The 14,176-nt window shown below is 42.0% G+C and overlaps 1 protein-coding gene across 1 annotated transcript in view; it reads left to right on the top strand.

The window, feature by feature from the left end:
* CCDC13 (coiled-coil domain containing 13) overlaps positions 1–14,176 on the top strand; it is a 123,379-nt gene that overhangs the window by 46,310 nt on the left and 62,893 nt on the right. Inside the window, exon 8 of the mRNA XM_020999130.2 lies at positions 1,904–2,062. Coding sequence (XP_020854789.1) covers positions 1,904–2,062 — 159 coding nt within the window. The remainder of the gene's footprint in view (positions 1–1,903; positions 2,063–14,176) is intronic.

The following is a 14,176-nucleotide window of genomic DNA, read 5'->3' as shown; positions in this document are numbered from 1 at the left end:
CTCCATAGAAGCAGAAGCCTTTGTTAATTCAATCCTCAGTTCTCTTGTGAAAAAGGTAGAAAGTGAGGGTAGGAGGCACAATGCAGGCGGGGCTTGGTGGAGTCCCGAGGCCAGACCACTTGCAGGGGGGTTAGGCATATTTGAGGTACTTCTCCTCAGGCAGGTCAGCTCTCCTTTAAGACTCACTCTAGTGTCCATCCTAGGACCTCTGGACCCAAGCTAATTTCCCTCAGTCTTTGAAGAGATGATTACAACTAACAGCTTCAGGCCAAATTCTCTATCTCAGGATGTTTACAGCAGCCAAAGACCTTGACTATATATATAGTAACAGTGGGTCTTTCTAAATAATTTGCCCAAATTTCCTGTAGTTGGTTGGTTTCAATTGCCCAATACAACAAACTCAATCTTTTTATCTTGGGACACAGCTCATTTTTCTTTGTCACTTTTTTGAGAATAGATTTATAGGGGCTGTAGAGTGTACAGTGTCTGAATTAGAAGGGAACTTAGAACATAGAATGTTAGACCTGGAAGTGAGCTTACAACATAGATCATAAACTGTCAGAGCTAAAACAGACCTTAGAACACAGAATGTCTGAGCTGGAAGAGACCTTAGAACATAGAATGTTAGAGCTGGAAGAGACCTTAGATCACAATGTCAGAGCAGGAAGGGACCTTAGAACATAGAATATTGAGCTGGAAGTGAGCTTACAATAGAGATCATAGACTGTCAGAGCTAAAACAGACCTTAGAACATGGAATGTCTGAGCTGGAAGAGACCTTAGAACACAGAATGTCAGAGCTGGAAAGGAGCTTAGATCATAGAGTGTCAGAGCTGGAAGGGAGCTCAGAACAGAGAATGTGAGAGCTAGAAGGGAGCTTAGAACATAGAATGTTAGAGCTGGAAGAGGCCTTAGAATACAATGTCAGAGCTGGAAGAGAGCTTACAATATAGATCATAGATTGTCGGAGCTAAAACAGGCCTTAGAACATAGAATGTCTGAGCTAGAAGAGACCTTAGAATATAAGAATGTTAGACCTGGAAGGGCATTTACAATATAGATCATAGATTGTCAGAGCTATAAGAGACCTTAGAACATAGAATGTCAGAGCTGGAAGGGATCTTAGAACAGCAAATATTACAGTTGGAAGAAACCTTAGAAGATAGAATGTCAGAGCTTGAGGCCTTAGGATATAGAATGCCAGAGCTGAAAGAGAGCTTAGAACATAGAATGTTAGAGGTAGAAGGGAGCTTAGAACATAGATCACAGAATGTCTTAGCCAGGAGGGAGCCGAAGATCTTCTGGCTCATCTGTCCCATGTTATAGATGAGGAAACTCACTCTGCAGAGAGAGGACTTGCTTTTCTAAGGGCACACAGTTAGTGTGTTACAGAGAGTTTAGACTAGTACCCAGGTTTTGGGGCTCTTTCCTTTACCACTCTCATTTGTCAGTAGTTGCACAGATTGCAGTTTGGGGTCGAGGACAGACATCTCCGTCCTTGAGATGGCCTGGCTGCACATGGCTCTTTAGAGCTTCTCCTGTGGGCTTTGAATTATATCGATGCTGTGATTCAAGGTAATGTGCCTTTGAAAGATTTAAAAAGATATAGAGATGTATGAAGTGGCTATAACCAGAGTAACTGAGAAAAAAAAAAACCTTTTCCTAGTCATATATGAAAAATTAGGAGGTGGGGATGGAATTTACCACTGTCTTTTGTCAATGGTACTAGTGAATTCTGGTTCCTACCTTCCTTGGTCAAGCTTGTTCAATCTGCACATTTGATGGGCACCCTGGTGGAACATTACGCCATTTCTCTTTTATTGGGTCAAATTGACCTGCTCAGTGGGAGGGCCTTTCAGCTCAGATCTATGCCTGTAGAACTTTATTTTTATATTCTCCCACAGATTCGAGAGCTTGAGAATCAATTAGGTTCAATCCGGAACCATTCCATTAATAATGAGGAGGAGATGCCAAACCACTCAGAAACAAAGAAATTTTCAGCCCAAGAGAAAAACCTGTTAAAGATACGTAACTTGGAGAAAGAAAAGAAGGAGGCATTAGAGGTAAAGAAGAACTTGTGTGGCTGGGATTCCAAGGGTTTAAGCTAGATACTTCCAGTGAGATTGGAAGCTAGCACTCAGGATGCTCAAGACATTCCAAGTTTTATAATATAATAATAGCATTTAAACATTTAATAAATACCTACTTATGTACAAAGCATTGTGGGAAACATAAATCTTAGCTAAGACATGGTTCTTGCCTTCATGGAGCTAATAGTCTAGTTTAGGCATAATCTACAAATACAGATAACTCTAATACACAATAGGGCAGCTAGGCAGTTCAGTGGGTAGAGTTCCAGGCTTGAAGGCAGGAAGAGTCCATCATCTTGGCTTCAAATCTGGCCTCAGATACTTACTAGCTGTGTGACCCTGAGCAAGTCACTTCACCCTGTTTGCCTCAGTTTCCTCATCTGTAAAATGAGCCAGAGAAGGAAACAGCAAACCACTCCAGTGTCTTTGCCAAGAAAATCCCAAATGGTGTCACAAAAAGTCAGGTACAACTTAACGACAACAAGTGATACTATACTTTACATAAATCACATTATTTGATGGGGGGGGATCTAGGTCTGGAGGGACCCTTAGAGATTATCTAGTCGAACCCCTCATTTTACAGAGGAAGAAGCTGAGGTCCTCACTAGGGAAGGCACTTACTTGTACTAGGTTGCGCACAAGATGAGTGACTGAGCTGGAATCCAAACCTAGAGTCCAACCCGAGCCTGAGGAACCGGCTCTCTTCCAGCTGCAGTAGGTACCTCCCGGGGGTGCGCTTGCACACTTGACCAGCGGCTATTTGCCAGACTCAGAGTGCTGGTCTGAGAACTTTGCCCAAGTACTATGTAGTGGTTAGAAAGTATGTTTTATGTGACTGAGTCCTAAGGCTGCATAGACAACACCTTGAAATCACCAGTCCAAAGAAGGTCTCTGCCAGTCTTCCCCACATGAGGTGTACATGTTGATTTAGCTGAGGTTCACCTGAGGAGATCATTAGCCTAAGACAAGGTATTGGTTACATTCTCCCCAAGGAGAAAAAGTGTTTTGTTTTGTTTTTGGTGCCCACATTAGGTTCTGACACCTGGATCGTGCGCCAGGTAGTCATCATAAATTATTTGCTATAGAAATTCATTCATTTGACATACACTTAAGTGTCCACTCTTGGCTTCTAAGCACTGTGCTAGGAGCTGGAGGAGTTACAAAATTTAGATCCCCCAGTCTCTGCCCACGTGAACTCACAATCCATTTGGGGGACAAGATAAACAAGAGGGCATTATGCCCACACATAAGCACAGATATCCATAATGTACAATATTACATGATGTGCAAAACAGAAAGCTGAGATCAGGAGGACAAAGTTGTTACCAGTCGGAGTGGGGCCAGGATTTGTAAGTCTTCTTGAAGAAGGTACCGTTTGAATTGGACTTTGTCAGCTTTGTAGAAATTGACTTGGCACAGAGGTAGGAGAGGCATGTTCCAGGAATAGGAAACAACCCAAGGTGGTATATAGGAGTCCAGTAGGAGTTGAGAAAAGAGGAGATCCTGTCAAAATGGAGTGGCCTAGAGGCCACATGAAGCTGGCAACACTTGGGCTGGACCTCAGAAGTATGAGGAGGATCTGGATTAAGGGAGTGAGAGAGAGAATGGTTTTTTTTAAGTTACCAGGAAAGTGGAGACTGACAGTGGTGTGTTCAGGAGCCAGGGAGAAAACCGGGCCACAGTGGGCAGCATCCTCGAAGCAGTGGTAGATAAGTTTGATTAGAGAAGGTGGGGTGGGGTTGCAGCTGTCCCAGGATGTGAGGCTGTAAGGTTGTGACAGCTGGCTCAGAAAGAGCCCTCCCTGGCTTTGGAATGAGAGCTGCTGACTTGGGAAAAACAGCCTGAATTATGTGGGCTTCAGTTTCTTTTAGTGACACCAGAGGGTGGCACTATGGAAAGTTCTGGACTCTTTCTGCTTCCTCCTCCCTTCTCGAAAGGGAGAAGCTGAGCTCTTCCTTCTCAGGCCTCACCTGTCTTCCCCTTGGGGGTGGGTGAGGATGTGATCTTTTCTTCAATCACCACCTTCTCCTCCTCACCTCTGTCTTCCGCAGAAATTTAATCAGCCACACCCTATTTCAACAATTACCTTGATTTTATCCTGGGGGCGATGTAATGGCCTTCAGATCCACCTGGTCCCTTTCTCTGCCATCTTATGGTGTTTGTATAGGACCAAAGGTTATTGCAATGATTACTATACCTCAGATGCCCACTCCCCCCAAGTTAGGAAAATTCCTAAAATTTGGACAGAAGTTGCTTCTCTGCTCTAACTTAAATTTTACCTGCTCCCTCTGGCCCCCCCCCCTTGGTTTATTAAGTCCTAAGTAGAGCAGAGATGCTGCCTTGTTGCTACTGAGCTCATATAAAGCCAGCTCCTTCCTTTTACTCTGCTCTTTCACAGGTTGTGTATGCCTCTTTCAAAAACTCTCAGGTGTGACTTCAAGCCACCCTCTGGATCAGAGATTTCTATGGTCCATATTCCTCCCAGGATCAACTCTCAGGACTCAGGACTCAGTCCTCAAATAAGGGGGTTGAATCGTGCAGCTAGGTGGGAAAGTGTATAGATTGCTGAGCTTGAAGTCAGAAAGACTCCTCTGCCTGAGTTCAAGTCTGGCCTCAGACATTTACTAGTGTTTGTGTGACCCTGTGTGACCCTGGGCAAGTCACTTCACCCTGTTTGCCTCGGTTTCCTCATCTGTCAGATGAGCTAGAGAAGGAAATGGCAAACTGCTCCATTGTCTCTGCCAAGAAAACCTCAAATGGAGTCACAGAGAGTTGGACGGGATTGAAAAACAACTGAACAACAAACAACAAGGGGTTTGAGTTAGATTGCCTTCCAACTCTGAAGGCTGTGTCCTGTGCCAGCCTCTGAATTATGTAGGCAATAGCAGAAGAGGGAGGAGGCCTTTAGATATTTTTGAGTCATAGCTCAACATAAAATTAATGTTTTAGGAAAGCTGGCTTGATGTCCTCGTATAGAAATGGATTGGGTGGAGAGAGCATTTAGAAAGCTGTTGAAGTCCAGCCATGAGGTGGTGGGGGCCTGAACTAGTATGAGAGCTATGGGAATGGAGAGAAAGGAGCAGATGGGACAGACAATTCAACCAACATTAAGTGCCTGCTTTGTGTAAGGAGGGCAGCTGTGTTCCATGACTAGAAATCTCTGGCTAGTCCCAAATCTGCAGTAGTCTCTCCTCAGGGTCTTCTACCATTTCCCCAAATACAACAAGATCAAACAGTAACTCGAAGAATCATTGAGCCTAAGAGCTAGAGGGGACCTTAGAGGCCCTCTAGCTCACCTCGAGCCAGCCCATTTCACTTTTGGACAGTTCTCATCATTAGGAATGTCATTATAAATAGTAGTGGCAGTAATATCTCATCTCATCTTAATTGAATAAGGTTCACATAGGAGTAGTCTTGGGACAAGTTGCTCTCCTGCTATGATTCTTTTATGGTTAAAGTTTCTGTTCATTGTTGTACGGATGGAAATAAAAGACTGCTTTTTCTAGTTGAATTTTATGGTTTTGGGACGTGAGCTAATCTGTAGACTCATTGAAAGCCTGGGTGGGAGAACTTGAGTAGACCTTCCAGTAACAGGGATACTGTGTATGTCATCCTGCTCTGATAATGGTTTTAATTTAGAATACTGTCATAGAATTAGAGAGCTCCAAGCTGGAAGGGACCTTAGAGACCATCTAACACAACCACCTTGTTTTATAGATGAGGAAACTGACAGAAGAAGAGATTTGTCCAAGGTCACACAGTTAGTCACCATTAGAGGGGGGTGTGAACCTTAAGATTTAGAGTCAGGGTTCTTTCTACCACATCATACTACCTTCATCAAAGACCTTTCATCTGCTATAACTTCATACTTCAAACATTTTGTATTCTACGTGGTTTAAGGATTATGAGTTTCAGGATGACAGTGTCTATTAAAAACCTCCTTCTGGAACGTGGACTAAGTGTATCCACATGAACCTCCTGGCGGGTCCTCACAGCAGCCATCTTAGCCCAGGTGTTTTTGTTGTGTTTTGTTTTTTGGTGAGGCAGTTGGGGCTAAGTGACTTGCCCAGGGTCACACAGCTAGTAAGTATCAAGTGTTTGGTTTGAGGCCAAATTTGAACTCAGGTCCTCCTGACTTCAGGGCCACTGCGCCACCTAGCTGCCCCTTACCCAGGTGTTTTTAATGGACATCTCATGGTGCACCTGGCCTTGGGTGAGCAGTGTAAGGGGCCAGGTAGCCATGATACTGAAGGGCTGAGCTCAAGTGGTGGCCTACATATGATGGTGGATGGCTTCCTCCAAGCTACCTGAACATATGCAAATGAGAAAGCAGCATAGTCAGGCCAGATGGATGATCTGCTTTCCTCCATGAAAGATTATCAAAATGTCCCAGGAATTGACAGGGTCAATAGTGTTGGCCAACTAGAAAGAAAATGTGAAGATAGAGGGCTGTTGCTAAACAAGGTCATAACAAACCTGGAAAAGACACTAACACCTTCCAGATTACAATATTGACAATCAAGATCTCCTGCTACAAGGAACGCTATCAAAATAAGGCTCACAATAAGGCAGCGAGGTAGGTGGTACAGTGGATAGAGCATCAAGCCTGGAGTCAGGAAGACCTGAGTTCAAATCTGACCTCAGACACTTATTAGCTATGTGACCTGGGCAAGTCACCTAATCCTGTTAACCTCAGTTTCCTCATCTGTAACATAAACTAGAGAAGGAAAAGGCAAACCACTCTAGTATCTCTGCCAAGAATTCCCCAAATGGGATCATGAAGAGTTGGACACAAGTGAAACAACTGAACAATAACAACAACGTGACCACTGACCAGAGAAAGTTATGGAAGAACTTCAACTTTGATGTGTTTGAGGAAACATGTCAGACTTGGTTAGGAATTGAGTGCATGATTCCCCCCTGTTACTGCTGGCCTGCACACTGCCATTGGGGTACTGAAAAGACTTTTTGCATTAAGGTTTTCTAGGAGGCACAGAAAGAGGAAAGAAGAGATGCCCCAAATGAAAGAACAAAGAAGTCAGAGATCCAGGAAGCTTTGTTTGTTGTCCTGGGCTCTCAGATAAAGTTAACCATCAATTATGTGGCATTTCACGAAAAAACAAACAAACAAACAAAAAACTTACGTTAGTCCCCCCAACACTGCCAAGAAAACAACAAAAAAACCAACCCACATTTTTCTTGAATTTTTTTTTTACAGATCAGTGTTATAAATCCAAGTAATTGTGGTTAACAATTTGATCTGTGATAATGCTTCAGTTCCAGTACAGTTTATTTGTGGAATTCTCAAGAATATTTTGAGGTTTGCATTTATAATATATGAATCCATAGTCTGTTATGCTGTAAAAAAAAAAATTCTGGCCAACTGATAGTGTTCTTCTAGGTATCTGGTATATTCCATATTTTTGCAGCCTGCTGTGAAATGTTTCTCTTCTTCAAGATTGTCCTTCACTTCTGTATATTTACCTTCCCAATCAGTTATTCTCTCTTTTGTTTCTATGATGAGATCTGCCACTATGGAATAAATTTTTTTCTGTTCTGCTAGTTATTTCTGCTATGTAGGTCATAAATTCTGCTTTCAAAATTCTTAATTTCTCTTTTAAGACATTCAAAAACATCCTGCTTTGTTTCTATGCTTTCTTGAGAATACAGAGTCCTCTGCTTCATCAAGTGTTGTTTCATTTTCCTTTGTTTTGCAATATTTATTCATAGATGTCTAAAGTCATTTAGCTGATCTAGAGGCCATATTCCCTTTTGTTATTGATATCTTCTCTGTTAGTTTATCTGCTATGCTCAAGGTCTTTAATTGAGTTTTCTTCCTCCTGAGAGCTCTAGTAATTTCAAGTCTTTTTTTTTCTTCTCCTATTTCCCTATTGCTCACTTTCTGACTCCTTCCTTTTGGATGGTGATGGACCTCAAAACTGTCTCAGCCTTCCCCTGTGCTGGACAATTCATGTTTCATTCCCTCAGTCTCTGCCTCAAGTGATGTCTGGAGGGACAGAACTGGCCCCAGCTGGATACTGGGTTCTTTCCCTCAGGATTGATGGAGTGCCACAGCCACCCACATGAATCTTATTCCAGGTCCTTTGTTCAATTCTCTGGCTCAATTCTGGTCTTCAGTTCTCTGGCTGAGTTTTGTTGCATCACAGAGCAAGTTTCTGCCTTTTGGTTTTCTTGGGCATAGGGAGGAGGAATGGGGAGGAGTTGAGTTCAGTCACAAGCCCAAAGTTCAGCTTGCACAGCCCTTGACTGAGTGTGGCAGGTGGTGAGGGAAGGGGTACAGAGTAAACAATTTAGGGGTTAGGGATTTCTCAGCTCTGAGTTCACCAAACTCTTACCTCTTTAGAGTTCTTGGTGGCCATGGAATCAGTTAAAATTGCTTTTATCTGTTATTCACAGTTCCTATTTTGATGATGTTTTAGAGGTCAAGAGGACTGGAGAAAATGTCTAGTCTGCCATTTTGTTGGTCACGTGACCTGGAAGTCACCAGCTGTGATGTGTTACGTGGTTTCCACCATTTCGTGGTATGATCCGTATCGATTAAGAAGTTTGGGCTCCTTAAGGATGACCTTTCTGTAATTTCTGGTGACAATGATCTGATCCTGCTTTGCTATCAGAAACCTCTCCATTTCTATGAGCAAGTTTGTATGACTCAGCCATGTACTCTACACTGCTCTGCTGACATGTTGTTGGTTAAATTCGTGTGGACTTCACCAGGGAGGCAGAGGCAGTCAGTAAGGATTTGAGTGCTCACTGTGTGCCTAGCACCATATTAAGCTCCAGGGATACAAATGCAAGCAAAAAGAAAAGCTGCCCTTGTCCTCATGGAGCTTATATTCTAATGGGGGAAAACAGAACACAAAAGGAAACTGAGGGAGGGAGGGGGCGGAGAAGGCAGGGCGTGGTGTCAGAAGTCCAGAAAGAAGCAGAGGTAGGAGGGGAGTGGAGGTTGACAGCCCTGGACCCCTCCCCAAAATGGGAGCCCTAGGGGGAACTCACCAGTGGAGGAAGGGGGCTGGCATGGCAGAGAGATCTTCCAGGGTGAGATAGCAGCTATGGCATGGTGGCAGTCCAGAAAGTCAGAAGCAGTCAGGAGGGGAATGAATCAACCTTTTGATGAGGTACCTTTTGGTAAAGTACCTTTTTTTTTAATTGTTAAATTTTTATTTTATCTATTTAGGCAATTGGGGTTAAGTGACTTGCCCAGGGTTACACAGCTAGTAAGTGTCAAGTGTTTGGTCTGAGGCTGGATTTGAACTCAGGTCCTCCTGACTTCAGGGCCAGTGCTCTATCTACTGTGCCACCTAGCTGCCCTTAGGTGAAGTACCTTTTGATCAGCTCTTGGATTTCAGCCATTTCATTGGATCCATTTTGTAACAAAGCACTTTTGGTTATATTTGACAAATTTAGTGGCATATACCTTACCAGTCTTCAATAACAATAACAATAACAATAATAATAATAATAATAATAACAGCTAGCATTTATATAAAGCTTACTATGTTCCAGGCACTGTGCTAAGGCCTTACAATTATTAGCTCATTTGATCCTTACAACAACCCTGAGAGTCAGATGCTATTATTATCCCCTTTTATTGATGAGGAAAACTAAGGCAGGCAGAGATTAAGTGACTTGTTCAGGGTCACCCAGCTAGTAAGTATCATGTTTTCCTGACTCCAGGCCTAGGACTCTAGCTACTGTTTCACCTAGCTGTCTCTATTTCTTTTGCCTTTACTATTTCTTTATGAGGCAATTCATTAAGTCTGTTTCAAAAGTATTTCTGTTTTTTTTAAGGCAATTGGGGTTAAGTGACTTGCCCAGGGTCACACAGCTAGTGAGTGTCAAGTGTTTGGTCTGAGGCCGAATTTGAACTCTCAGGTACTCCTGACTTCAGGGCCAGTGCTCTATCCACTGCTCCACCTAACTGCCCCTCCAAAAGTATTTCTGTGAACTAAACTTGTTTCCCTCCTTGTCAAGGGAATGTTAATTTTCCTATAGATGCCTTGGAGGTGGTTTGCCCTATATTTACTTAACATTTTGTGGGCTTTTGTTTGGACTCCTTCTAAATACAATGTTATCCATTTTATCATTCCAAAAATATAATTGAGACTGAGACTGCATAGGTATTGCTTCCTGTAAGCTTTGTCTTCAGGATGCCAATCAATCTCTTAACATGCTAAGCCTTGGCTTTTTCCTTAATAGCCTTGAGTTTGAGGTGTCTTGCCAGGGGAAGACCAAAGTAGTTGTATTGCCTTCATCCATTGGTTCAAGCCCCAGACCTTCAGTCCCTCTTCTTCTTTAGTGCGCATTCAGAATTTTATACTTATCAATTCTAAATGACATTTTGATGTTGTAGGAGAAAGTTTCTATGAGATGAAGTGACTGTTATAATGTATTTTTCATTGGAGACCTCAGTGTTATTCATTTACATCAAGTGATTAATATGATGTTTTGGCACAACTCCCTTTTTGATTTAAAAGCCATACTCAGTTCTATTCAGAAGCGATGATGATGATGACTTTAATGCTCAGAGCAGACTTTTTATTATATATAATCTTTTTATCAATTGTTCTTGATGTTACTGAGTGTTATGTTTTAAGTAGAGAGTAGGTTTTGTTGTTGACGGATACCATCATCAGTGAGATTCACAACTTCAGTGTCATCCTTAATGTCTCCCCCACACTTGCTCCATTTATCCAGTCTGTGGTCAAATCTTATCGTTTCTACTTTTACAATATTTCTCATACTCTGTCTACTCCTGTAGCTACCATCTTACTTTGGGTCCTCACCTCCTCTTACCTGGACTGTTACTGTAGCCTTTCTCCTAGTTTCCCAGCCTCAAGCTTCTCTCCAGTCCAGTCTATCCTTCATTCAGCAACCACAGTGATTTTTTTAAAGCATGTGGCCATGTCACTCTCTCAATAAGCTAGTGTCTCCCTGTTACTTCCAGGATCAAGTCTAAAGTCCTCTGGCATTTAAAGCTCTTCATATGCTGCTTTCCCATTTTTCTACTTTATTGCCCTCCATGCACTGTTCTAGCACCTTCCCTGTCTAATCCATTCTTTAAATAGTTGCCAAATTGATATTGATAAAACAGATATTTGACTTTGTCATTCCTACACTCAAAAATCTTCAAAGACTCCCTATTTCCTCTTAAGAATCTTCAGTCTGACATTTAATGCTCTCTGCAGTATGACCCCCATTTACCTTTTCAGTCTTATTTCATATTATCTCTCATTCACAGACTCTTCATTCTAGTCAAACTGGCCTAAGAGCTGTACTCTGTACACAACGTTTCGTTTCCTGCCTCTGGTCAGGTAGTCTCCCTTGTTCCTCAAGGATCTCTACCTTTTAGAATCCCTGCCATCATTCACAGTATAACATAGGTACGACTTCCTATGTGAGACCTTTCCTTAGTCCCCATTTGAAAGTCTTTCTGCCTTTCAGACTGTTAGCTATCCCTCTGTGCTCTATGTTATGGAGCATGTGCTTTTATCCAAGTCCTTGATGAAAATCTTTTAAAAGAGCAGAACCAAATACGCCTCCCCTGGAGCCCTCTGTTAGATGCTTTCTTTGAAAATTGACATTGAACCATTAACGACCATTCTCAGGGCCCAGCCATTCAACCGGTTTCAAATGTGCCTAATTGTTTTATTCTAGGCCACATCTCCATCTTTAGAATAAGAATAATGTGAGAAACTCCATTAAACATTTTGCAAAGCTCCAGGTAACTAATGTCCACAGAATTCTCCTAATCTACCCACCTAGTAACTCTGTCCAAAAGTGAAATTAGATTACTCTGATGCGACGTCATCCTGATGAAGCCATGCTGGCCTTTTGTGACCATTGTTTCCCTTTCTGGGTGTTCACCAAATATTAATAATGACATCTATAATTTTGTGAGGAATCAAAGTCAAGCTTTTTAGTCTGTGCTTTCCAGACTCCATTCTCTTTATTTTTCTGAAAATCAGGACATTTCCCCTCATTCCATTGTGCCTTATCTCTTCAGTTTTTCAACGGACATTGACAGTGACTCAGTAGTCACATCTGCCAGGTGGGCCTTCTCAGCAGGGCCTGAGGAGCTAAACTCATCAAGGGGACCTAGGTGCTGTTTTACTATCTCTTTGAAATTATCTTGGTTGTCAATATTTTGTCAACCATTTTTGTTTTGTCCTTTCCTGACAGGGAAGACAAGAAAAGGAATGTCCAGTGAGAGTTGAGCAGGCTCTGCCTCCTCTCTTTCAATGTTATCATCATCATCATGCCATCTACTCCATGAAATGGTCCTGTTACTTCTTTGGTTCCTCCTCTGTTCCCCAGTAGAGCTCCAAAATGAAACAAAAACCCCACAAATCCAATCTTTTCTGTTATCCTTAGCTTTTTTTGCCATACTCAGCTCAATCTGAACTTTAGCACTCCTGTTATTATAAAACCATGCCTCACTTTTGTGTCCCTCCTCCATTACCTTCCTTGCTTTTATCTTCTGTAGATGTCTTTAAAAAAAATTTTTTTTCTGTAGATATCTTTGAAAAATCTAAGTTGATCATGAGTTCCATGTGCATATACATATATAGGTAGCTTTAGAAAATTCTTTTCTTCCCCATCATACCTGGGTTTTTGTTTTTTTTTTTGAATCTTCAGAATTTCGTCCTAGAGATTAGCTTCTCTGGGGCTGACTTTCCATGTTGAATTTGAATCTGTTGAATCCTACATAGCCTTTCTCTGAACTCCTTTGAAAACTGCTTCCCCCAAATCTTGGGTATATATCAGAATATTCCTGGCTTTCCTCTCCTTTATCCCAAACTCAAAAGATGAAGTGTTTTTTTCTTCCCACCTTAGGCTCCCCTCATTTTTGGTCCAGTACCAGATCATTCTTAAATTGATGAAAATCAGATCTAAAACAGAAGTTCTCCTCAATTGTTTCTCTGTGTCTTGAATAATAAAATTATCATTAAGGCAATCAAGAAATTGTTAATTACTCTTTGAATAAAAAATGTATGCAAGTCACATTTTTAAGTCTAATCTGTATTATTGACATTTTCTCCATCACCTTCTTAAGCACATAATCAACAGAATAAACCAAGCCCTGATTTGTAGCATTTCCTGATTTCCAAGCAGAAATATACACACTGAACATTTAACAATTAGCTGTCAAGAGTCAGTGAGATCTGGCTCTAGTGCACCCCCATTCATGTTACATTCCCCAACATCCTTTTAACTATCTTTTTTTTTTCCTTTTTGAATAAGGGAGCCATATTCTGGTCATGGGTCTCATCCCACCAAGACTCAGGGAGACCCTGCAATGTTAATTTTTTTCTCCTTGAATTAGGAGCGCTATGGTCACCTTCCTTGTTACCCATTTGTTGTGAATTTGTGAACAGACATCTGAGGCTATGGTTTGTTTGGGTTTTTTTGCTGTTTTCTTTCTGGTATATAGTTAGTGCTTAACAAGTGCTTGTTGACTGACTGACTTGGATATTTTCTCCTGTGAATTTCTTCTGGCTGTCAGTAAAGCTATTCTTTTTTTTTTTTTTAGGCAATTGGGGTTAAGTGACTTGCCCAGGGTCACACAGCTAGTGTGTGTCAGGTGTTTGGTCTGAGGCTGGATTTGAACTCAGGTCCTCCTGACTTCAGGGCTGGTGCTCTATGCACTGCGCCACCTAGCTGCCCCTTGAATTGTTTTTTTTAAAGCTATTCTACTAATACTGCAGCTAATCCTTATTGTATATGGTTTGGTGGATGTATGGACATAGTTTTCTTCTTCCTCCTTGCCTTTCAGTTTAGAGCAGTTTTGACTGGATTTGTTCAGACTTTGGACAAAGTGCATTTTATTAGTCCTCATTAAGGACATTCCATCCATAACCAGGAGTCTGTCACTCCAATTCAAAAATCTGAGTTCTGTCCTCAACCTCCTGCCCTTGAAGCCTTCCTGTCCTGAAGCCGCACCTTCAGCCAGCAGCGCCCCTTGCTGCCCCTCAGGTTTTCAGCGCACTGCACAAGACTCCATGGCTTTCTCAAATCCTCTTGGTTGTATCACTTGTGCCCGAGCAGTTCACCAGGTCGGCATCC

Source organism: Phascolarctos cinereus, unplaced genomic scaffold, assembly GCF_003287225.1.
Source record: "Phascolarctos cinereus isolate Bilbo 61053 unplaced genomic scaffold, phaCin_HiC Scaffold_4;HRSCAF=312, whole genome shotgun sequence".
In the NCBI taxonomy this organism is placed as follows: domain Eukaryota; kingdom Metazoa; phylum Chordata; class Mammalia; order Diprotodontia; family Phascolarctidae; genus Phascolarctos; species Phascolarctos cinereus.
Note: the sequence above shows the minus strand (reverse complement) of the source record. Positions and strands in the feature narration are given on the sequence as shown.